The sequence below is a fragment of the Magallana gigas genome, chromosome 3, assembly GCF_963853765.1.
Source record: "Magallana gigas chromosome 3, xbMagGiga1.1, whole genome shotgun sequence".
NCBI lineage: Eukaryota > Metazoa > Mollusca > Bivalvia > Ostreida > Ostreidae > Magallana > Magallana gigas.
The window spans coordinates 37,685,141-37,710,109 of NC_088855.1; the positions used below are offsets into that span (position 1 = coordinate 37,685,141).

General features: G+C 33.8%; 7 protein-coding genes across 14 annotated transcripts in view; 4 read left to right on the forward strand and 3 right to left on the reverse strand.

The window, feature by feature from the left end:
* LOC117692399 (histone H1-delta-like) overlaps window positions 1-21,420 on the forward strand; it is a 131,995-nt gene extending 110,575 nt beyond the window's left edge. For all 7 annotated transcript variants that reach the window (XM_066079592.1, XM_066079593.1, XM_066079596.1 and 4 more), the window contains exon 13: window positions 20,627-21,420. The gene's annotated coding sequence lies outside the window, so the exon portion shown is untranslated. The remainder of the gene's footprint in view (window positions 1-20,626) is intronic.
* On the reverse strand, window positions 395-940 carry LOC136273888 (histone H2B-like). The gene has a single exon (XM_066079609.1). It carries the CDS (start codon window positions 938-940, stop codon window positions 395-397), a length of 546 nt encoding a protein of 181 aa, XP_065935681.1.
* Window positions 1,034-1,462, forward strand: LOC136273905 (histone H2A). Its single transcript, XM_066079626.1, has one exon. The coding sequence runs from the start codon at window positions 1,034-1,036 to the stop codon at window positions 1,412-1,414; it is 381 nt and encodes a 126-aa protein (XP_065935698.1). The 3' UTR covers window positions 1,415-1,462.
* LOC105320406 (histone H1-delta-like) lies at window positions 2,602-3,352 on the forward strand. Its single transcript, XM_034480111.2, has one exon. The coding sequence runs from the start codon at window positions 2,672-2,674 to the stop codon at window positions 3,260-3,262; it is 591 nt and encodes a 196-aa protein (XP_034336002.2). The 5' UTR covers window positions 2,602-2,671; the 3' UTR covers window positions 3,263-3,352.
* LOC105334232 (ceramide kinase) lies at window positions 4,672-12,633 on the reverse strand. Of its 2 annotated transcripts, XM_034480109.2 has the most exons (12): window positions 12,478-12,633; window positions 11,922-12,107; window positions 10,753-10,881; window positions 10,608-10,671; window positions 9,314-9,459; window positions 8,780-8,854; window positions 8,362-8,511; window positions 7,325-7,400; window positions 7,110-7,204; window positions 6,654-6,847; window positions 6,274-6,434; window positions 4,672-5,427 (listed from the first exon to the last, which is right to left on the reverse strand). In XM_034480109.2, the coding sequence occupies exons 1-12, from the start codon at window positions 12,566-12,568 to the stop codon at window positions 5,385-5,387; spliced, it is 1,410 nt and encodes a 469-aa protein (XP_034336000.2). In that variant the 5' UTR covers window positions 12,569-12,633; the 3' UTR covers window positions 4,672-5,384. The 2 variants fall into 2 exon arrangements, with proteins under 2 accessions (XP_034336000.2, XP_034336001.2); XM_034480110.2 differs by lacking the exon at window positions 4,672-5,427 and having other exon boundaries at window positions 6,279-6,434; window positions 6,700-6,847.
* LOC105324316 (2,4-dienoyl-CoA reductase [(3E)-enoyl-CoA-producing], mitochondrial) lies at window positions 17,944-22,681 on the reverse strand. Its single transcript, XM_011423381.4, has 8 exons — window positions 22,542-22,681; window positions 20,668-20,891; window positions 20,439-20,496; window positions 20,011-20,245; window positions 19,512-19,611; window positions 19,134-19,206; window positions 18,715-18,861; window positions 17,944-18,446 (listed from the first exon to the last, which is right to left on the reverse strand). Exons 1-8 carry the CDS (start codon window positions 22,605-22,607, stop codon window positions 18,324-18,326), a joined length of 1,026 nt encoding a protein of 341 aa, XP_011421683.3. The 5' UTR covers window positions 22,608-22,681; the 3' UTR covers window positions 17,944-18,323.
* Window positions 22,682-22,741: 60 nt separating this feature from the next.
* LOC105324317 (bolA-like protein 3) lies at window positions 22,742-24,639 on the forward strand. Its single transcript, XM_011423382.4, has 4 exons — window positions 22,742-22,887; window positions 22,990-23,122; window positions 24,093-24,181; window positions 24,444-24,639. Exons 1-4 carry the CDS (start codon window positions 22,858-22,860, stop codon window positions 24,504-24,506), a joined length of 315 nt encoding a protein of 104 aa, XP_011421684.3. The 5' UTR covers window positions 22,742-22,857; the 3' UTR covers window positions 24,507-24,639.
* The last annotated feature ends 330 nt before the right edge of the window (window positions 24,640-24,969 follow it).

A 24,969-nucleotide genomic window follows, 5' to 3' on the forward strand; every position in this document is an offset into this window, starting at 1 on the left:
CACAACTATATATAAACACAACTATAAATAAACACAACCAATGGGAATCTTCTGTACTCTAAGACTATTACATCGAAAATAGGAGAAATCTGTGGAAATCGGGCACATGTGCTGTAATTGGGAAAGATTTTGTTTTTATTGTACATGTACGTACCCCTCTGATGCATAATTTGTGTTTGATGTATGTGTATTTGAGGGGTTTTTTTTTCTTCATGTATTTGTTTATTTTTCTTAAAGGACTGTTTAAGAAATTGACAGCATTACAATGACACAACCAGTACACACAACTGAAACAGTTGTTTACTATTGCATTATAAAGATGGTAGCTTTTCGAAAAATTTGTGTGGCCCTGAAAAGGGCCGTTTTGTTTTATCAAACTGCCACTGCTTGCAGTTTACTTGCTGCTGGTGTACTTGGTGACAGCCTTGGTGCCTTCAGAGACAGCGTGCTTGGCCAATTCACCGGGCAGGAGAAGACGGACTGCAGTCTGGATTTCTCTGCTGGTGATGGTTGAGCGTTTGTTGTAGTGGGCCAGGCGGGAAGCCTCGGCGGCGATTCTCTCGAAGATGTCATTGACGAAAGAATTCATGATGCTCATGGCCTTGCTGGAAACTCCAGTGTCAGGGTGCACCTGCTTCAGGACTTTGTAGATGTAGATAGCGTAGGATTCCCTCCTCCTCCTGCGCTTTTTCTTGTCCCCAGTTCTCTGGGCCTTGGCCTTGGTGGCGGCTTTCTTAGCTCCTTTAGATCCGACTTTGGGTGGCATGTTTACAGATTGCTGGCAAACTGAAACTATGAGTGGCGCTAAGCGAATCGCGGCCTTATATATCACGCGAGGGGGATTGAAGCGAACAGGTAAATTGCGGACGTCCTTGTAAACATTAAATTGGTCGGTTTGCCCGAGGTGCGTATAAGACAAGCGTAGCGATTGGCGGAACATTTCAATCCGTGGAAGTGTTTAAATAGCGTGGCGCAGCGCATCGTGTGTTATTCGTTGATATCATTTTGTCAGCACCCAACCTACAACTTGAAAATGTCTGGACGTGGTAAAGGAGGTAAAGTGAAGGGAAAGGCAAAGAGCCGATCATCCCGTGCCGGACTTCAGTTCCCCGTGGGTCGTATCCACCGTCTGCTGAGGAAGGGCAACTACGCCGAGAGAGTCGGAGCCGGTGCCCCTGTGTACCTGGCCGCCGTTCTTGAGTACTTGGCCGCTGAAGTGTTGGAGTTGGCAGGCAACGCAGCCCGTGACAACAAAAAGACCAGAATCATCCCCCGTCACCTGCAGCTGGCCATCCGCAACGACGAGGAGTTGAACAAACTTCTGTCCGGCGTGACCATCGCCCAGGGTGGTGTTCTGCCCAACATCCAGGCCGTGCTCCTCCCCAAGAAGACCCAGAAGCCCGCCGCCAAGTAAAAAGTCAGCTCTGTCGACTTTTTTGTCTATACCAAACGGCCGTTTTCACGGCCACCCATATTTTTCGAAAAGATGCCTCTATAATATGCAGTGTACATGCACATAAGCATTTATATAAAAAGCACACGTAGATACACGCTTCTTAGATTATCGAGACAACGGTATATATTAGCGTGCGTGCAGCTGCTTTCAAGAAAAAAGAAACACACACACATTAATTTAAAACTGTCTGTGTTCAATATTTTGATTCCGATTTGCACATTCTGTTTGTATTTCGATTAATTTCATTTCTATTACGCTGTCAATTAATATACCATCCTCGTCCCTGACTGCATGTAATCAACGTTTTCCCCGATTTAATTTTGTAAAGGAAATCGCCAGACTTTAAAAAAGAGAGAGAGAGAGAGAGAGAGAGAGAGAGAGAGATAAATAAATAAAAAAAAAATAAAATAAATAGACACTTGGCGCATATAGATGATACAGACTATGGAGAAATTCACGTGAATGTTCGCACAATTTGTAGATTTACAAATCGGATTACAATTCGTATATAAGCAAAACGATTTTACAGCGTATTTTGCACTAGAATGCTGCGTGTAATAGATAAACTAACATATAGTTTTTTCCTTTGTCAAATTTGATATTTATGTGTTGGTCTCATTTGTTCTATCCGACAGGTTTTTAAATTTATAATCATTTCTAGAGTAAACATTTTCCCGGCACGTATATTTGTGTGGCGTGTTTCTGGATGCACGGAGCTGTCGCGTGTTTCGTTAAAAAAGAAACATGAATTACTTCACCCCACAATAAACGACATTGAGTATACATGTCTCAGTAAGTGAACAGGTTATAGCCCTGAATAAGTTGTAAAAAAATATAATTTTTAGAGAGATTGCGCGACTTTTAGCTGTCTGTGCAGTTGCAAAATGATAGTCTGGCCTATGTTTTCGTTTAATTTTGATTATTTTCGTGATATTTTTACGGGCGAAACGCAGATAATACTTTACAGATATATCCACATTACGTGTTTTTAGTAGAATAGTTACAATTGCGGCCTATGAAACGTCGAAACAAGGATGCAAACACCAACATCAAAACACACATCGACCTCAGTATGAACAAGCGCTTCGATTTTAGGGGATGTTTTCGAGGACGTCCGCGCTCGATGTAAACAAAAACAGCGAGTGCTTGTGACCCCATTATTTCCTCGTCTTAGTTCGCAGTGAATAGAACGCCGTTTCCATTTCGTCCGAAACCATGGCAGATACAGCAACCACAACCCCAGCCAAGAAGAAGGTTACAAAGCCTAAGGTGCCAGCAGCGCACCCCAAGTACGTTGACATGATCAGGGCCGCCCTGGAATCTTTGAAAGAGCGTGGCGGATCTTCCAGACAAGCCATTCTAAAGTACATAATGGCCAACTACAAAGTCGGCAACGACGTCAACTCCATCAACGCCCACTTGAAAATGGCTCTGAAGAACGGAGTGAAGAAAGGTGCTCTGAAACAAGCCAAGGGCACAGGCGCCAGTGGCTCCTTCAAGCTTGGTGACAAGCCCAAGACTGAGAAGAAGCCAAAGGCCAAGAAAGTTGCCAAGCCTAAGGCAGCAAAACCCAAGAAGGCCGCAGCAGCAAAACCAAAGAAGGTAGCCGGAGAGAAAAAGACTGCAGAGAAGAAGAAGAAGTCCCCCAAGAAAGCAGCCGGACCGAAGAAGGTTAAGACTCCAAAGAAGAAGGCAGCAACTAAATCCCCAAAGAAGGCAGCAGCCAAGCCAAAGAAGGTCAAGACACCTAAGAAGTCAGCTGCAAAGAAAGCCAAGACTCCCAAGAAGGCAGCAGCAAAGAAATAAGCAATTCCAGCATCACTGCAGATTGCTCACTTTATAAAAAAAAAAAGCCCTTTTCAGGGCTACCCATATTTTTCGAAAAGATGTCTCAATTACAAATAACAAAGAAACGTACATGTGTGTGTGTGTGTGTCATAAATGTAATATTACATGCTTGGGTGCATATCTAATAAAACATAGTTTTTAAAATCGCATAAAAAAAAAGGTGACGACTGTCGGTATTCATTCCATGTATTCATTCATTCATTACTTTATTTCTTCATTTGTATTGGAAATATCATCCATTGATTATGAATGATATAATGAACAAAAAACAGACACAAACAAAATGAATTGACGTGCATTATTACTATCTGTGCATGTTTTCCTATATTTAGAAAATGTTAGTCTCTGCACTTGACATATATTCACATGAAACATGTAATGAATATGACATTTTTAGCCTTTATATTAAACTTGTAAAAAAAATAATATTAATGTGCAAATGATATCTTTTTTTTTAAACAATAGCATGCCCACCCTGCCTCTGTCCCCAACATTACAAAAAAAAACACCAAAAAACCCATAAATAACCCACCAAACACCTAACACCCCCCTTCCAAGAAGAATTTTTTTTTTTTATAAATAAATAATAAGAATAAATAAGGGATATGATTTAAAATATCACAAATGCACAAATCTGTGGCATTTCATGCGACAATCAGTCGAATGAGGCCTGTTTAATTCACAATATTTTGAATTCATATGTCAGCATATAGCACACTTACTTTTTAATCTTATTTACATGCCATTGGAATGTTTTCATAGAAGAACTCATTTAAATGTAATTTGTTAATTCAACAAGTACAAATCTAATCGTAGATGTAGGATGAGGCTGCATGCACATTACCTTTTTTTATTTGACATGTGATTGAATTCATGCTTGTCAATCTTTTTCAAAAGCAAACAAAAAATAAAGAAGGGGCATAGTCATAATTATTATTTTGTTAAATTCTACAGGTCAGGAACATGTGAAATGTGCATGTACAGGATGAAATATACATGTCCGTCAATAAATCAGGGAATATTTCTCTTTGCATTTACATGATCAAAGCATTTTTTATCTATTAATTTTGTGTTACTGGTTATGTTTTGGTTTCACATGCATATATTTTACTTTTTCCCTTTATTCTCAAGAATAAAGGATGTAATGTGGTAGCAGGCATGATATTTTTCCCCATATCAAGTACATGTATCGTTAGAAGACGGATTCTTCTGAATTTTTGAGACTATTGCATTTGACAACACTCCATGGGATATCATTGGAGCTCAAAATTCCTAAATTATAGTGTTTTGTTTTCATCATACATACGTATCAAAGAGAGGAATCAGTGTGCATCTGTTTTCATAATCTTTAATTTAGACAAAATATCTTGTATAACAACAGAAAATCTTCATTGCACAAATATCAACACAATACTTATAAAAAAATGTGTATGGAAAGCACTTTCCAGGAAATCTTTAAATACATGAACCTGCATGTCCTGGTATCTATTAACTAAATAATATATGAAGCATAAATATTAGATACATGATATTTGATATACAATATACATACATCATTTTTAGTGGTATAAATAAGCCCAATCAGCCTTAAACTTATTTTCTTAAGATGTAAATTTGATCAAGAGTGCATTGACAAATTATGCAGTACGGTAATTGAATATCATCAATGAATAAATCAGTTACAGCATAATTTGTCAATGGCTAACGTCCTCAACCTACAAAATAAATAAAAATAGTTTGATATAAAATTATTCAAAGTGATAATGATTTTACTATTTAGTTATAACAACCAATATTACGATTGCTTCTAACACAGGTAATATATTTTAACATTCTGTGTAAATAGTTTGAATCCACACTCGAGCGTGTTTCACTCAGGGCTTTCACGCCTGTATGAAATAAGCTCCGCCCTCATCTAAACTTAAATACCTGAGTTAAACCACCCAGTTAAAAACCGCTTTAATAGTTTTACAGAAGTTTTACAATGACACTGAAAAAATTGAAACATTGAAAGTTCAGAAGTAATGAATGATCATAATGTCCTCCGGTAGAAGAATATCTCTTCTGACTGATCTGTAGTTTACAAATAACTTGTAAAGATTTGCACAACATCCTTTTTGTACCTGGAAGAAAAAAGAAATAAAATTAGGAAACATAAATACATGAAAAAGATCTCTCATGATTTGTAAAGGTTAATGTCAGACTCTATGATTTTTATTTAACGAGTTGACTTTCATGGGATCAATCATTTCAGTCTTTTTATGGGGTGATTGATCATTACATTATGGCACATGATCAAATCCAATAAAGCCCAGAGGTACATTTGATCAGAAACTGGTCATTATAATCTCCCCGTAAGATAAAATAAAAAATTATTCCTTGTATACTCATATTTACAAAATTTTTGAACTATGGTGTGTGCAATTAAAATAACAGTCAAACTTCGTTATCTTAAACTAGATGGGACTGTTTAAACACTTCAAGATATCCGAGTATTTGAGGTATCAAGGTTGAAATACTTCAAAAATAAGTGGTTGGGACTTACAAATCACTTTGGCATATCTATTGCATTCTAGATATCAGTGTTCGAGATATCAATGTTCAACAAGTATTGACATTTTTACATTATTTTCATCATGCAAAACCAGCTTGTGCCTCAAAAATGTAACTTCATTTTCGCATATTGGTGCAAACATGTGATAATTAACTATGCTGGTATATTATATTATAACAATGTATATTCACTCATTTTCAGATCTTTAAATAAAGCTAATGAACACAAACTATGTTGTTGAGTTATTGAGCTTCAAACTTTGGATCTGTGTCATTTCCAGCATGACCCATATCACTCAGAAGAGCTGATACTATTATTGTTTAAGTTAGTTGTACTGGATGCAAAAACCCTGTATCTATTACTAATGATGAAATAAATGAAAACATAATACACGTTTATCTTTGAGTGACATTACCATAACTGAAATGATGGGGTCTCCAATGAATACATTTCTCCGTCCAGCTGTATTAGCCGTCGCAGTGTCCTCAGGTCCTGGTTCTCTGCCTCAATACCGTCCACCAGTTCTACCTCCAAACCTCGTGCACTCACAACTTCCATTTCTGTGTTCAGTATATCCTGCACAAAGACATCGGCAACATTTCATCATTTTTTACTCCATTTTATTTTACATCTAATTTACAGCTTTATTTATCTTACAACTAATGCTAATTAACTTTCTCTCTGTCTCGGTCAGTCTGTCTTTCTGTCTCTCTCTTACCATCAAATTAAAACATCTAAACTACCGGTAACATTCTCTCTCTTCCTCTAACTTTCTTTCTCATTCTCAAAATTTACCGCAGGTGTCCTCTTGGAAACATGCTTGAAGAACTTGAAAACCGACCTAACAGACGCTGTGTCATAGAAGATGAAGGAACAAAACAGGGACGGTTTAGGAACAAACATCCTGGGTACATCAAACACCACCTGACCATCAAAGATGACGTTACCATTCAGGGTCATCATGTTCCACAAGGTTCTGTTAAAGACCACTACTCAAAGCAAAAGAAAGTCAGCATTACAATTTATGCTGTTTAATAATAGCTAGCTCTTGTCAAAAAGGCAAACATGCATGCAAGCCACAAAACTTCTAAGGTTTATCAAAACTGAAAAATTAATCAATAAATTTAAGGTCTTTAGACAAACTTTTCCTTCGCATGTTAGAAGTAAAGAAACTTAAGAACTAATTAACACTGAATCAAGAAATATCCATAGACATACACGTTAATTGTATCAAATTGAATGAATTCTTACTCGTGTCTGCAGTATAGGAGCTATAACCAGTCAATTTCCGCTCGCCAACGTAGACCTCTGTTTCATTGGTGTCACTGTTGCGGCGCTCACTAACACTAAAATAAAGAGGGAGTAAAAGTACCACACAAAGTCATAGCAGCCATATTGTTTGCTGCATTTGAAAAAAATTTCATTCTTGAGTAGGAAAAATTTGTCGGTTTTGACAAAGTACTTACGAAGTGTAATATGTTACATTGGCATTAAAAACTCGTTGTGTGAGAGATTTGCAAAGGAACATCCACATTGGAACAACTTAAAATATAAAATTAACAGTAAACTATTAATTACAGTTAAGATGTATTGTCATTTTACTCTCTAATAATTTTTTCTTGCATGAAAATGCTTCCCTGCTGATGCAACAAATTCATTAAATTTTTTTTATACAAATCCACTTAAAAATACACAACAAATTCATTAAATTTTTTTATACAAATCCACTAAAAAATACACCATAGCAACGTGGATATGGTTTTCTCAAATATAAAATCATTTATCACCAAACTCACCTGTGCTATTTAAACAATAAGATTCTTTCTTTGGTGTTTCATATGGGATATGAAGATAGTGATATTGCAGGAAAAATACACACAACCCATATTAGCATATGTAAATTTTTGATTGTTACCTTCATAACCCGCAAGAATCATCAAAGAAAGCTTTTTATTGTGTATATTTACATCTTTCTTCAAAAAAATTAATGAATCGATCGTAAAGAGTAACGTCAAATAAAATTAATTAAATCATTGTTAGAAATGCACATCAGTATGTTAGATAAAAGTATTGAGCCAAGTTGTCTCATATGGGAATTTGAGTCTGACATCATTATGATTATTTCATGCAGTACGTGATTTTTCTTAGGTTGCTGAAGGTTTTGACTGATCGATAAACTGGTTAGAGTTGGATTGTGTAGATTTCAGCCCTGTCAGTTACTATAGAGCTATGAATCACAGTCAGCTTTCTTAAGAAATTAAGCAGAAATTACTCGGTAGATGTAAATATAGCTTATTACTGTAGTTTAATACTGTAACAATGTAAAGTTGCAAATGATAAAGACAAGTGCATTTCAGGATTTATAAAATCACAAGGCCAATCTTACATAAACTAGCACTCTGACAAAGGGTTGGCTTCTTTTAAATCTAAAAAGAAGACAACAATTCATTAAACTGATTTAAACTGGGGTTTTTTCATCATTTTTTAAACAATTCTTACTAACATAAATATCGTGACCGTCCTAACCAGCGGAACTTCCTGTCCGAGTAGTAAAGAAGATCCGTCATAAATCCATAAGTGGAGGCTGTCCCGCCGAACCCAAGCAGCTTATGGCCACTGTAGAGAGCCAGTAAGTGAGAAGATATGGTTTTCCCTGTGTAAAATAATTCACTATATTTTAATCAAAACAACTGTTCATGATAAGACAAGCAGGGCATACCTGATATGACCACATTTCTAGAAGTCTCCTCAGGTAATGAATTGTAAGTATCCAGCTTAATATCAATACATGCACACGTGTTACCATGAGTATTAAACAGTGGCAAGCAAGAACAATTACAAATTAATGTAAAATCATAGTAAAAGCATATATATTACCAGTATTAATTTTGTAAATTGCATGATCAGCTGAAAGCTATTACCTTTAACAACATGAAGTGCAGCCGTCAAAACATCTTTACTCCCTGTGTTGTTTTCTGACACTCCATTTCCACTCCCTATAATTTTAAAATCATATAATAGTTTATACATGTAAACGTTAATAATAGTTCTCTCAACAAAAAAAACCTAACAAACAAAACAAAAACTAAATCATGTAGGGGTCCCAGTTTACAGGTTAACTGATTTTCTTTCATTTGCATAGAACCAATAGAAGGCACCATCAATTGTTCCTAAGGGTATACAAGATCATGGGAACAGAGACTAATTCAGCCATTTATAACCAATAGAATAAGTTGCAATAAGACATAATTAGGCTATCACAGAAAATCTTTTAAATTATACGTTAGCTTTCAAATTTACAAAAATACAGTGGAATAATTACGATAATCTATGATACTTAAGAAGATTGATCAAGGAAATTTGCTGAATAATTTTAAAGTGATATTATGAATATTTTATTCACCTTTACTATTTTGCAGGAACATTCATATTGAAAAATGTACATGCAATTTTACCGGTTGGTATCATGGCAATCGGAATGTTAAGGGGTGACAGAGGTGAATTTGGGTCGTCTACATCAATCCCATGTTCTTCTTGTTTCTTTCTCATCAAAACATTCACCACTTCATGATAAGACCCATCTCCCCCCAGCAGAACAACCCTAAAGAAGTGTGAACAACAGAATAAAACAAATATCATTTAAGAGGTGAAATCAAAAGTTTAATCTCTAACAGAGAAACTAAATTCACATACTGTTCATCTATACCTTCTCCCCCCCCCCCCCCCATACCCTTGTTAATATATTACTAATAAGATCTTCATGGATGATGATCCAAATTTGATCAACAAGTACTTTAATTGTATTTTTCTATAAAATGTTTGTTCCAAAGGACTATGTGCGGTATGGTCAAATATCTGCCCCCGATTTCAACCAGTTTTTAAATAGTATCGTATAAAAATGAAATCTTCACAAATCATTGTAAAGAGGATGCCTATAACTTTAATCTTGATTTTAGTCATCATTGCTCACTCGCTGTTTATCTATGACGTCACCTAAATGACCTACCGTAATTCCCGCAAATTTGCAAACAAATGAAGATATTTTCATTTTTGCTCTATATTTTGCATTCAGAAGTATAGAGCGCAGGTCTGCTCAAGTGCGATTTTAACATATGTTTTTCTTCAGATAGTTATACATATTATAATAAAAAATGGCACTTGAGCAAGCCTGCGCTCGATGTTTCCCAGTCGAAAAACCATCGGAAAACACCCATATTTTGCTACAAAACATCAATTTATCAAAATAATGCAATATTCATGACGTCATTTCTACATTATGACGTCACTGTGGTGATAACCTTTTACACCTTTATTTTCAATATGATTTTAACTATCTTTCACCTTATTTTAAAGCTCTTTCTAAAACTTTGATTTTGGGGGGCAAAAATTGCATAAAACCACACTTAGTCCTTTGATTATCAAGTACCTTTTTTTTTTTACCGGTATTACACTACTGTACATGTATTTAAAAATCTTATATATATTTTTTTATTTTTTTTGGGGGGGGGGGTGTGTTATACATTAAATCAAATATTCCAGTAACCAACTATAGAAAACTTGTTAACAGATGCATATTTTTGTGAATTAATCCTAAACCTCTCCAAATGATCCCCCAACTATATATGGGAATGATTGATATAAATTTATATTTTTCATCTCACACCCAGAAAACCAAATGATTTACCTCTTGCAAGCACCAGACATACATCTAACATTTACACCAATGAAATGCATAACATTATGAATTACCCATCAGTGTTAGTAAAGTCATACAATTTGGCAACATCAACCATGTGCTTGGAACGTTCGGAAACTAAAAGGAATGAAAAAATAATTAGATTCATAAACATGGCACTTATTTTGATATTTGAAAAAGTTGAATTACAGTACTAACACAGAATATCCATGGATATCCCAGCAAGTTTGAAAACTGGTTCCACAATTTCAGCAAAATCTTTCCGTGCTGTTCCATTCCCACCAATTGGATTAATCATCAAAAGAACTTGTTTGGGACGTTTTGTGTCTGCAAATGGTTATTTTTTATATACATGTATGTGTCTGGTATAACAAATATGTGCAAGCTGAAAATTTCATTCATTAACTGAATTTTTGGAAATACCCAGTATGTGATATTCCTATTTCACAAAGGAAATACACATATTTTCTGATATCATTTTTGGAAATACAAGAATCTACTGAATTTTTCAATATTTTTTTACAAATATTTCATGACGATGATCAAACTGTGCAACCATAAATTCAATATATTTAAAATTAGACCCTTCATGCTCCAGTTCTTGAAGTCACTTGCGAAATCAGAGGCATCGGTAGGTATTTCATATTGGGGCGGCCAATTTTATCAATAAAAGTGAGGGTGTGATCCAGATTTTTAATTGAAAAGAAGATATTCTATGATGTGTCCAGTTATTCTTAATTTCATAAATAATATTGTCACTTATTTGATGGTGCTGTAAGAGGCAAAGCAAAATTGTACTTAGTAATTTTGTTTATTTAGTTTGACGACATTAAATGTGCATCGAGATAATTAACTTACAACTTGTTATTTATCATCATGCAAAGCTGACATCATTACAATTCCTGACATTGTGGCAAAGCTAGAGAACATGACTATCGAAGCTATCTAATTAATGCCCTGTTAATTGTCAACAGGTATATATATCCCACTTTTGCTAGTGTAAACAACAGTGTTCACCCTTCACCGCTCCATTGAACGCAGATTGCCATTATTATTGCCGCTCCAACATGTACAATGATCATAAAATTTTCAATGTATAAAATTCCATTTCAGTCTCAATTTAACAAAAATTCATTTTTTGGCGAAATTATTGGGACAGCGACTGCCGCCCCTGTTCGGCAGCCCTCAGAAATATACTGGAGTAAGAAGGGTCTAATTTTAATAAGATTGCCATGATAATAATGTTGATGTACAGCAATATACATGTTAACCTTATATAGGGACTTATAGACTAATTTCATAAACCACTCTAAAGAGTATATATAAGCTTACTGATATCGTGTAACAATAATTGTACTTAGTCTTACCTTTAGATTTCTCTGCTAGCTCTAGCTGGAATTGCTTCCTCTGATCTCCAGTTATGTTCTTGCACTTTTTAAGCAGCATGTTTGCGGGACCAGCTTCGATGACCCATAATCGGGTTACCTCTGACTTAAAAAACCAACCTGTAGATATCTCGTCACATCCAATGACATCATCTAACTGGAAGCTAGCTAAAATCGATAACCATTTTATTGATATCAATGAAATATAATGGATTGGGCTTTATACATATTCATACCCAAGATTTATTAGCCTTTATTATTAACCAATACTGCTCACCATACACCTCACCCTGTTTATCATCTTTTAAACCATCTCCGCTATATAGCCAAGGGTTTACGATCCTCTATAAGCAGAGTGGATCCTAAACGTTGGCTAGCGTAGATGTTTTTAAACATACCATCGCCATCCAAAGTGAATCAAATTACATTATGAATTTCGTTCAGCAACGAAAAATGTTATGAGTTATCAAATCAGGATAATTAACCCCTTGTACGATATATAATAATTATCCATAAATGCACTTTTAGAAGCACCTACTTTCTGGTTTGCCTTCAGGCGCGAGCGTCAATTTTCCTCCGTCTATTGTCACCTTTGTTTGAACACCATTTACAACCAAGTTATAAACCATCCTCGCCTGCAATTTTGATGCATAAATTGAAAATGAAACTATGGAGAAATGCTCGTAACAGAATTATTTACTATTTCTTCTTGTTAAGGTAGTCCATCCTTAACTATCATGTTTCATAACCAATAGATTGAAATTTTGATCACATAAATCTTATTGTGATTTTAAATTCGCCTTAGTTATGGATGGACTACCTTAAAGCGGATACCAAATTAATGGTTTTCTCTTCTTTTAACTATTTTTGACATCTCCTTTGCAAAAAGGCCTAAAAACCGCAGGCACCTGACGTTATAATTTTTTCTCAAGAAATAATCATTCTTTGAGTATTCATCTTCGCTAGCCAAGGGTTTACGATCCGCTTCTCTCCTCTTTTAAAGGAGAGAAGCGGATCGTAAACCCTTGGCTAGCGAAGATGTTGAGTATTATGAGGTGATAATTTTGGTCGGGGCGTGGTCAAATCCAATAAAGACTTTAGGGCTTTATCGGATTTGACCACCCCCCCCCCCCAAAAAAAAACCATTATCGCCTCATAATACAAAAAAAATGATTCCTTATTCCTCAAAAATATGTTGACACTGCAGTTCTTTATAAGAATATTATATTAGTTCAAATATGCTGACACTGCATGTCATTAGTTATCTACAGTGCCCGCTACACCAAGGGAAGCATTACAAAATATTTCAGTCATTCTCAAAATTGCTACTCCATTACACTGGTTATACATTGTTAAAAAATTAAGTTTGCCAGAATGATTTGATAATTTGGTTTTCCAAAAGAACACCATCTATGACACTTTTTCTGAAAATTATTCCCACATAAATGTGAATTTACAAATCTAGCTCAGATTCTTTGCATGGAAGGGGGGTGGGGGTGGGGGGTCACAGTAACGGCGGATGTTAATCTCATCGAAGCAGTGGTTAATCCCGCAATAAATAAATAAATAGTCTAAAAATTCACTAATTCTATATATATATCAAATCATAAAGAAGTTCATAACTAAAATTAACCTTGAAAAGCAAGGACAGTTTTTATAAAGCTGCAAAAAATTGGATGCGCAGCACGCGTGGAAATCGAAAGAGACCCATTTCATAGTCTTTTAATGATGGTTACTTTAATGTGAGAAACATATATTTGCCTCTTAAGGCGAATTTATGTGTGCCTGAAATATCTATGAAAAGATATTGTTCAGTTTTATCAGAAAACATTTTTAAGATTGGTAAGATAAAGATAAAGTAACGGATGTTAAATGAAACTTCAAACTACATCCAATTATATGATAACAGGTTAGTATTTCTTCAATAAGTAATTCAATATTGTTAATGATATTGGTTTGTCAAATAATGGTTATTGACAAAAAAATGTAAAACTTATAAAATTTACTTTTCCTCTCTCATTTCATATATTTTTAACCTGCCCTTTTTTTATTTTATTTCCCGATTTTGCGGTTGTATTTCCGCTGTATTAAGTACCATAGAGAAAAGTAAGAAATTCATGGTTAATTAAATCAGGTAAGGTGTAATTTACTGAATTAGAATATTCATATAGATTTTACCATTTAGGAATGCAAATATTACATATGAATTTATATGACGTTTTCAATCTCGATCATTATTGGATTAGTCTTCATAACATGTAAAACGAACATGTGCGCTATGCGGATCCAAATTTTTTTGCGAATGGACGGGGGTCCGAAGAATATCTATGTTTGCTGGGGAGGAGGGGGGTGTTTTGGGCCTATTTTCGATAAATTTATTATGTAAATATAGTTTTTCAGATGGGATCCGGACCCCTTCCCCTTCCATGTAAATCCGCACATACACCGTGACCAACCATTTCATTCAATACACTTTTCATGCTAAATAAATTTCTTATAAATCACTGTACAAGAATAATATTGAATTGTGTCTTTTCATAAATAAACGATGAAAAACTTACACTTTGCCGATAAAGAAATAACTTAAAATTGTATCTTTGTGTGATAAAGCCGATAACGGGCGTTGTATCATAACTTCTTTATACATAACTAAGCTCCTTAACATCCGTTACCATTGCTTTTTTAAATAATTCTTAGAGTCAGTGCATATTTTACCAAAAAGGAAATGTATAGAGCTTCAACAGTTCAAATGGATGTCGTTATAATGATTTGTATATACACATACTCAATTATGTGCATTGTCAAAAAACAATCACATGTATTTGTGTATATGTGTCGAATATACTATATAATTGAATATACTGGTATACATGAAGATAAAACCTTTAAATAACAAATGTTGTGACCTTTAAAAAATGCTGATGTTGTGGTAAATTCGTTCTTACTAGTGGTTGTTACTTCACTGTTACGTCATGGATGCCTAGATATTTGAAAATTCCCGATTAGTAATATTAATATCAAAAACAAAAGATAGTAACGCTTGTTAACGGTAACGCTTGTTAACAAAAAGTCAGATATTTAATTTTTGTTCTTATCAATTCAATTCAATTCAATTCAATTTATTTCACTCAAACCGTCAACATGACGGTACATGAGGTACATATATATATATAAATATTTACAAATGTATGTATAGAGTCAGAGGTACATGTACAGTACAAATTAGAGAGAAAAAATATGAGAAAAAAGTACAAATGTTCAAGGAGGACAGACTGATTCAAAAATTTCATTTATAAATAAACAGAGTTTTTTAAGTTTTAAAGTAGACAATAATTCACAAAATTTAAAAGTGTTTGGTCTTTCACAAAATCTAGGTTCCAAGTATTTTTGTTTAATACATGAAAGAGCATTACATTCTAATATAAAGTGCATTTCATCAGCTATTTGATTTTTATTACATAATGTGCAACATCTTTCATTTAGAGGAATGCCTAACCATCTATCAGTTTCTACAGGAAGTCAGTGATTCGACGTACGGAATTTAACAAGTATTTTTCGAAGTTTTGATGGTAGAATACTCAAATATTTTTCATATCCAAAAATAAATTTGAAAGTTCTATATATACATGACCTTTTGAAGAGTTTGCAATATCAGCCGACCATTTCTGCACAAACTCGTCTTTAAGCCGTTGCTTGACAGCATTTGTAATCCAATTAACATTTACAGTACATTGTTCATTCCAAATGTTTGAAAAACCACACTTATTAAAAATAGAATGTATACAATCAATCCATGGGTTTTAGAAAAGTCATTATTACATTGATTCAATAAGTATTTGTAAAGTATATGAACAATTTTATTTTCTGGCCCGGTGAACAATTTTGCCCAGTATGAAACCATTCTAGTTATATATTAACAGATAACGGAAACCTTCCTGTTTCTCCATAAACCATGTATGATGGGGTACAGCTTTTTAAATTCAGTATATGTTTCAAAAATTTCAAATAAATACGTTCTATAATTTCTATATTTTCAAAGCCCCATACTTCACATCCGTATAATAATACCGGCATTACTACTTTATCGAAAAGGTCTAACTGACAATCGACAGGTAAATTAAATTGCCTTATTTTCCTGATGACCCCATCCATACATAGCCTTCTGTGCCTGTTCACATAGATGTGTTTTTGCTTTTCTGAAAGACCCTGAACGTGAAAAAAACAATTCCAAGGTATTTAAACTCTTTCACATTTTCAATTATTTCATTTCTAAAGTAAAATTCCCTTTTTATCATTGGACCTTTAGAAAATACCAATTAATATTTTTGTCTTATCTATATTAACCGTTAACTTCCATTGCTCACAGTATAAATGAAACTCGTTCAGAGCATTTTGTAAATCATCAGGCGTTTCAGCAAGAATTACAGTGTCGTCAGCATAAAAAAGAATACATAGTTTAAAATACATAAACAGTTCATCCTCTATAGGTTTGCTAACACTCTGTAACCCAATTTTATTGTTATCAATCATGAACTTTTCTAAGTCATTAATATATAACGAAAATAAAAATGGCGACAAATTTTCACCTTGGCGTACTCCAACATTACAGGTGAAAAACTCGGAAGATAAGCCATTCATACTGATTTTTGAATTAACTTCCATGTACATGTTTTTTGATAAAATTAAAACATTTCCCATTTATTCATAATTACTTTATTTAGTTTGAATATCGCCAAAAAATGAAGCTATACAACTATTGATAAGATATATAGGGTGGGATTATTTAGAGTATATTACGAAAGACGAATAGGGCCACTTAAAAAAAATATTTTTATCTCGTAATTACGAGAAAAGATCTCGTTATTACGTGTTAATTGTCTCGTTCTTACGAAAAAAATAAAACACAATTCGGGTAAATCCTGTATATCCATGATTGAAACTATATAGTCATTAAAGTTATCTGTAACCAATAGAATTGTGTTTTTTACGACTATAGAATTACCTGGTATTTACTTCGGAGTGGGATTATGATATATAAAAGTTGAAAAGTAAATTAAAATTACATGAAGTTCTTTCCTTTTCTATCAAATTAAATAAAATGTCAAATCCGATCATTTCAATATGTAGAAATTATATAATGAATAATGATCGTTGTTATTTAAATATTAATCGAAATTGAATCAACGTTTCTGGAATGAAAACGATAGACTGAAAGGGTGATCCAGTCGACTTGGAATTCTTTTCAGAAACGCACCATTTTATATAGATCTTTTCTCGTAAAAACGAGATCTTTTCTCGTAATAACGTAATTAACTCGTAATAACGAGATCTTTTCTCGTAATAACGAGATCTTTTCTCGAAATTACGAGATCTTTTTTCGTAATAACGAGATAATTAACTCGTAATAACGAGATTTTTTCTCGTAATAACGAGATAATTAACTCGTAATAATGAGATCTTTTCTCATAATTACGAGATAAAAATATTTTTTAACTGGCCCTATTCGTCTTTACGATATGGATTGTGGATACTATTCACACAAAAGAAAACCTGGTTTGTTGTCACATTAACAGCTTTTCTCTTGTTTACTTTTTCAGATAGCTCATCTGAAACAATGTCTTTCAGAATAGGAATATTAAAATGGCTGTTCTTCGAAGGTTCATTTGAAAAATAAAAAGAGTTGCAAATATTAACATTTTCAAGCATCTTTGTCTGTGATAACCTCACGAATCGATTTGTAATGTAAAGCCCAATACATTTCATGAATGAGTATTTAATCGTACAGTTGCAGAAAATCATAAGTAATAAGGAATCATTCTTTAAATATTATGAGGTGATCAAATACGGTCGGGCGTGATCAAGTCTATCATAGCTCTTCGGGCTTTATCGGATTTGATCACCCAAACCCTATTTGATCACTTCATAATACTAAAAGAATGATTTCTTATTCCTTAAATAAATCAAACATACATGGTTTGTGGTGCAATTATATACTAACAACAAATGAAAGTTTCAAACAAGTTTATTTTCAAAGATCAGATAATAACAAATATAATTTTATGTGTGTATTATGAGAAGAGAATCAAATTCTCCGTACAAAAAATATACATTAAATAAAGGAGAACATTATGGCTATGATATAATCTTAATTATTCACATCTTGCAATATTTGAAAACATGTTCCGGAATTTATGCACAAAAAAGGGAAATAATTAATAATATAAATTAATCTTAAGAGTTTAATTTAAACAATTCCTCCTGGTACATGTGCTATGCCATAATCAACACTAATACATTTTAGGAATACATCTTAACATACCCGTACTCTTTGATTTAATCAAATACATGTATGGATGTAAATTATACATGCTATCATTTTATCTATTAAGAGCCTTTGGTTTTCCTAATCATTGCTTCTAACTGGTCCCATTGTTCATTTGTGATCACTCTTAAATCATTGAACTCTCCAGCTCTCATCACATATTCTCCACCATCAAAACGTATAACCTGAAACATGATTGGAAAAAACAAAATTTAACATTAATATACACATTTATATATATCAGTACACATACCAATATATTTCGTCATTTTTCCCTCCATTTCCCATCACATATAACTTAAACAGTCTAAAATTATGTCCCTTTCTGACAATGAGAATAGAACCTATAACCATTGTTCAATTCAGCTCTTTCATCCATCCAGCAGCAGAAAAAGCAATACTACTATTGTTGTTCTGCAAATCTTCAATTCATCATAGATTATTTATACTTACACTTCCACTCATCCAGCTTGCATAGTCACTGACCATGTAGCAAGCCAGGTTCGCAATTTCTGACGGATCGCCCAAACGGCCCACTGGTAGTATATCGATCAATTTGTCCTTGAATTGTCCTGTGGGGTCAAGACGACTAAATGCACCCTGATAAAACAAATAAATGTTGTGCAGATCAACAAGACTAGACAAACAGCTCTGGTGATATGAGAAAGAGAGAGAGAGAGAGAGAGAGAGAGAGAGAGAGAGAGAGAGAGAGCGCTGAAAAATCAAGTCTTATCTAAATCTGGACATCATTTTCAGCCCAAACATAACAGGTAAATGAAAGATCAATTTCATTATACACATGTACAAATATATGTAGTTTTGTGATTCTTGTTTGTATACATTAGCTTAGGGCCCATGGATATTGTTCATACCTTAGTTTCGATTGGTCCTGGTGCTATACAGTTAAATCGCATTCCGTATCTACCCCATTCAGCTGCTAAAGACCTAAATATCAATTACAATATATAAATACATGTACTGAGGGCAGACACTAGTATTTTGAGATTTATTGATTAAATTTTGAATGAGATTTTACAGTTTTTGCTTTAATTTTCAACCCTTTAATAGCGAGTTTGGAGGAAATATTTGATTGATGAAATAATTTGCATTCTCTCATACATACCGGTAAGTAATTGTAAAAAATAATGCTTGGGGATAATATTAAGTGTGGGAACGAACAAACCAAGAAATCACAGGATATTGTTCCCAAATGAATATTTTTGATTTAGCAGTATAAACTTGTGAGTTACTTTGTAAGGCCTTCCACCCCTGTTTTTGCTGCAGCACTAGGTGTTACAAATCCTGATCCACTTGCTGTGTAAATGGTTGTTATGGACAAGAAGGAAGCTCCTACATATAACAAACAAATTCAATGAAAATAGACAGTTAAGTAATCCCAATAAATATATGTACATACATTAAAAATACTTATAGTACATTATTGATATACTATGGTAACAGATTCACATAGCTTGAAAAGAGCCTCTAGTTTTTTCTAGCTTTCAAATGTACCAGGTAGGTAAAAAAATCCACATGAATGGCTGTTACTGTGGTTTCATTAAAAATCATGCATGGGCATAAATTTTTGTGGATTTATTGAAATTCTAGGGATCCAAGGATCAATAAATTTATGACCAATGATCATACCGATACAATATGTTATTAGAAATTGCACTTCAATGAATGAACATCAAATTTCAAATCAACTGAAAAACAAAATCCCCAAATATTGATGAAGCCACATTATACCTTGGTTTGCTTTGATGAGCCTTTTCCCGAGCTCCAAGGTCACAATGGCTGTTCCGTTCAGGACAATGTCCACCACTGTTCTCCAGGCATTGGGGGACAGTCGCTCAGTGGGGGATATAAAGTTTCCTGCGGCATTGTTGATTACAATGTCAGGTAAACCAAACTCCTGTTCACAGCGATCTGCAGCAGCCTTCACACTCTCTGGATCCCGTACATCTGCTGCCACTGCTAGCACCTGCAAAACATAATTGTCAAGTTGCCAGTAGTTCTATGATACCTTTGAAAGCCATGTACACAGTTTTCCGTGAAATGAAATTGCTTTTCATCCAATTTATTCATTTTAGATATAAACTATACATTAAAAACACACGGCAGTATTGTTTAAATTACTTTTTAAATATATATTTCAAACAAGGTAACAAACTAACCTTGTTCCCTGTCATACCACTTATCTCCTCAGCTGTTTTTTCCAAGACTGGCAGTTTTCTACAAAAGACAAATACATACTGGTACTGGGTAACAAACACCTCTAATAAATTTTCATACAAAATAAGATAACATGCAGTGGGTCATTTTAACAATGGGTCATTTAAATAATTACACTGCTCTTTTACAGCTATCTGATTTGAAACAAAATCCAAGAGGACACAGTTATACCTGCTTGTAATGACCACTTGGGCCCCTAATTGTGACAACATGGTGGTCATCCCTTTTCCAAGCCCTGTTCCCCCTCCTGTGATGAAGGCTGTCTTTCCTTTGAATGACTCTTTAGGAAGCATGGGAGATGACATGACTGGAAAGAACTTAGCTTGTGGTCCAATTTTGTCATTTCTTTGACTTGATGAGACAAAACCACGAATGATTTTGTGATGGCTACCATTCTTATAAAGAGGAAGAAAATAAAATATCAATATATGAATTGATATGAAATATGATAATAAATGCTTGTAGAATTGTAGACAACTCATAAAAAAAACAAATACTGTGGAATCATCATCGTTCGTGGGGGACCAATGTTTGTAGCTTTCGTGGGTAACCCTTGCCCACGAATTTACATCCTACAATCATTACACAATCATTTGTTAAATATTTATTATAATCATTCTGATAACACTTCTAACGAAATTTCGTCCTCATGAACCAGGAAAATTTTGGCCACGAATAAAAATGGTTCCACAGTAAGTGTTATTACAAATGACAAGTTCAATTCTTAAATTGTACATCAAACTTTTAGGAGAGTGCAGTCTACTTGAATGTCTTGTAAACAAAAATTATCTCAAAGCATATTGCTTAACAAATATTTATAGTAGATACAGTTCAGTATTAGTATAATGCATGCACCAATACCATGTAGAAGAAATTACTAAAGTATAAAGTCATTTGTAATAAACTGCCTTTAGGATAACTTAATTTTAAAAAAAAAATTTTGATAATTTGGGTTCGTTTTCATGAAGAAAAGATCAAAATCAGGGATGTATATACTATCTGTTTAATGTTTTAATATAATACATATCAATATGTCTCTGGTGAAAATTAAAGTTGATTTCTTATCCACTCTATTTCATCGAATGAGTTTTGTAAGTTTTTCATATAAATAGAACCTTGATAAGTTTCTTGGCAGAACATGTTCCATTTTGAAAACAGCTCACATCTCCATCTGACAAATTAACTCATCAATAAAGGGCCCATCAAATTGATATACCAGTACAAATACATGTATAAACTTTTCTTTAACAGGCCTAGGTCCAGTACAATCACTTGATTTAATTACGTAGCTTGATTTACCTACATAGCTTTATTTACCTACCTGAAGTAGGTTTATCTAGCTACCTTTGTTAACCGGAACTGTTCTTCTTTGTTGTTCCATTTAGAAAATAGCTGTTTGGTAACACATAAACAGTTAGACATAGCCCCAAAACTTTTAAAACTTAGACTGCATTTGCACAAAAAGACTTAGAGCAACAGTTTTAAGAGTAATTTTTTCATGAATTGTGTTCAGATCAGTTCAAAGTTGAATATTACTGCTGCACCTTAATGCAACTTTTAGTACAAATGCCCATTTAAGACAAAAGTATGATTGAGTAGCTAAACGGTAGGTGAATAAAGCTATGTAGGTAAATCAAGCTACGTAGCTAAATCTAGTAATTATAGTGGACCTGTTTAACAGAAAAAAAAACATGAAAATGGAGATATATTGACACTTTGTCAATCTTTTCCAACCACCTCCTTTTAATCCAGATATCAACATAATTGATGATTGCATCAGAGAGTCGGAGACTTATTAAACAGTTAGCACATACGTCCCTGATTGTATGTATTGAATACATTGCACTGTATATGTGACCACAGCGTAGAAAATTCGAACTAAACTCTTCAGGACCAAAGTCCATGTTCTATATACTGTATTGGTTGTGCAGACAGGAACGAAAGCTTCAGTAGTTTAACCCTTTCGTCGTTTTTGAAGTCAGATGCCTCGTCAATGATTCTGAATAAAGTATGACACAAAAATAATTCAAACATTTTTTTCTTACGCTTTGGGATCTCAGTGTTTGCAGAGACCGGTTGACGAGGGCTGCCATGTTTAATGGAGATATCATTATTCTTAATTTATTTACCCCACGGTCAAAGTTTTAAAATTTTATTTAATGATTGCTCATTCACTAAAAACTATATGTAAATTAATTCTAGCATGATAAATTATTTTTGGTCGCAATCTGGTAGAAGTAGAAGTATTTTCATGCAACATCTGCATAAAGTCACGGAAATCCGTTTAATTTACGAAACAAGCGCTCCCTAAAATTTGACTTTCAGTTTCAACTTTCATTATACAAGCGGACACTTCACAACATGCTTCGGATTTTTCGATCTGCAAGACTGGTAAGATTTATTAGTGTATGTGGGCCGTATTTCATGTCTTCTTTTTTTTCTTACACATTTGTTTACAATAATATTAAAAAAACTTGTGTTTTTATTTTTTAGTACTTGCCATCTATTGCAAGAAGAGGTTACTGTGATGCCAATATTGACCTCACTGAGGGAGAAAAGAAAATCATATCGGTACTCAAGACAAAGTTTCCATCAGCCACAAAAGTAGAAGCTCAGGATATATCAGGTTAGCGATCTCATTTTTTTTTTTTACAAAAGCTATTATTTATTATTATTATATTTATGTAAAATTATAGATTCCACATTTCAATTTTTATGCTCTCTGTCATCATTAGTATTAAACAGCAAAAAAAAAAAAAAAAACAAAACAATGAAATGACATTTAATAGCAGAATGTGTTTAAGTTGAACAGCTTAACATACCAAACCCTCTGTTATTATATAATTAGATGGATATACTAACTTTTCAGCTGCATCTATAGACTTGATTAATTGTACCCTGGAAATTTTTTCTGGAACTGGGTATTTGAATAAGTATTATTGCATAGCAGGGTTGAAAAAATGATGAATACTGATGATTTTCATGCGTCACTAAATTGGTTAAAAATGTGGAGCAATTTTAATTTGTGTCAGTCATTTTTACGATTGAAAAAGTTTCTTAAATAAAGTGTGACAGTAAGACCGGTTCAAATACCAGCACCAGATAGCTCAGTTGGTAGAGCACCTGACTAGAGATTTAGTGGGTCTGGGTTTGAATCCCGGTCTGGTCTGTCATTATTTCTCCCATCCCATTTCATTTGGTGCCGTGACAAACCCCTGGAATTGACAGTTGAACTCCTGCCAGGGGAAGAGCCTGGGGTGATCTTCAAGGGCGAAGATCATTTAAAAGGGGAGGAATGTGACGGTCAGACCGGTTCAAATACCGGCGCCAGATAGCTCAGTTAAATTGGTAGAGCACCTGACTAGAGATTCAGGGGGCCCGGGTTTGAATCCCGGTCTGATCCGTCATTATTTCTCCCAAAAGTAATACAGAAAATAAGATCATCCCTAAAAATACTTTACAATAGTTTTGTTAGAACTTTAAGATCAAAGGTTATGATATTAAGTTTGAAGTATATAAGTTGTTTAGTAATATAGTTTAAATTAAGAGGTGTTTATAATTGATTATTCATGTTTTTCTATGACTGTACATTGTAGGTGGCTGTGGTGCCATGTACACTGTGTTTGTGGAGGCTGAAGAATTCCGAGGACAAAGAACAATAAAACAACATCGCATGGTGAATGAGGTACATTAATTTACCTTATAAAAATGTCTGCGTGAATTTGTCTCATTATAGTTTTTCATTCAACAAAAAATATATTCAAAGATGCTTAATTTTTTAATGATGAATATGTATTTACATGTATTTTATTATATGCCTGTATACCGGTAATAAGATTTGTCAAGCAAAACATATATAATTATAAAATTTTTATGATCTTGAAGTAGGTCATATGGAGATTTCAATATCATTGCAAATTGTTTCATTATTAATACATTTATTGCAGGCTTTAAAAGAAGAAATTAAAGATATGCATGGTTTAAGGATTACAACTGGAGTACCTGGATGATAAGGATTTATTATTGCTGCTACCTCAAATTGCTATTTTTTTCCCTTTGAAAGACAATGGCTTATTTTGCTGGTTTTATGAGGATGTTTGATTATTAACATACTTAAATTGTATATAAAAATGTTGAACACATTTTGCATTATTTGTTATTTCTGTTGTTGAAGCTTATTGCTCATGGTTAACAGTAAAAAAGGCCAACCAGTTATTTAAGGACATATTTTGGGATTAATATAAGTAATAACATACTGGTGCATTTGATTGTCCTACAAGTCATATGACCAGGGCATATGCCATAGTGTATTTAATTAATTCAGAGAACTTTTCAAGGTTTTATCATCAAACTTCAAACAAAGATAAATGTGAATAAAAGCCATTATGCTTTGCATTTAGCTAAGATTCCAAGACAATGCTAAGATTTTATCATCAAACTTCAACAAAGATACAAATGGGTAAAGATCAATTG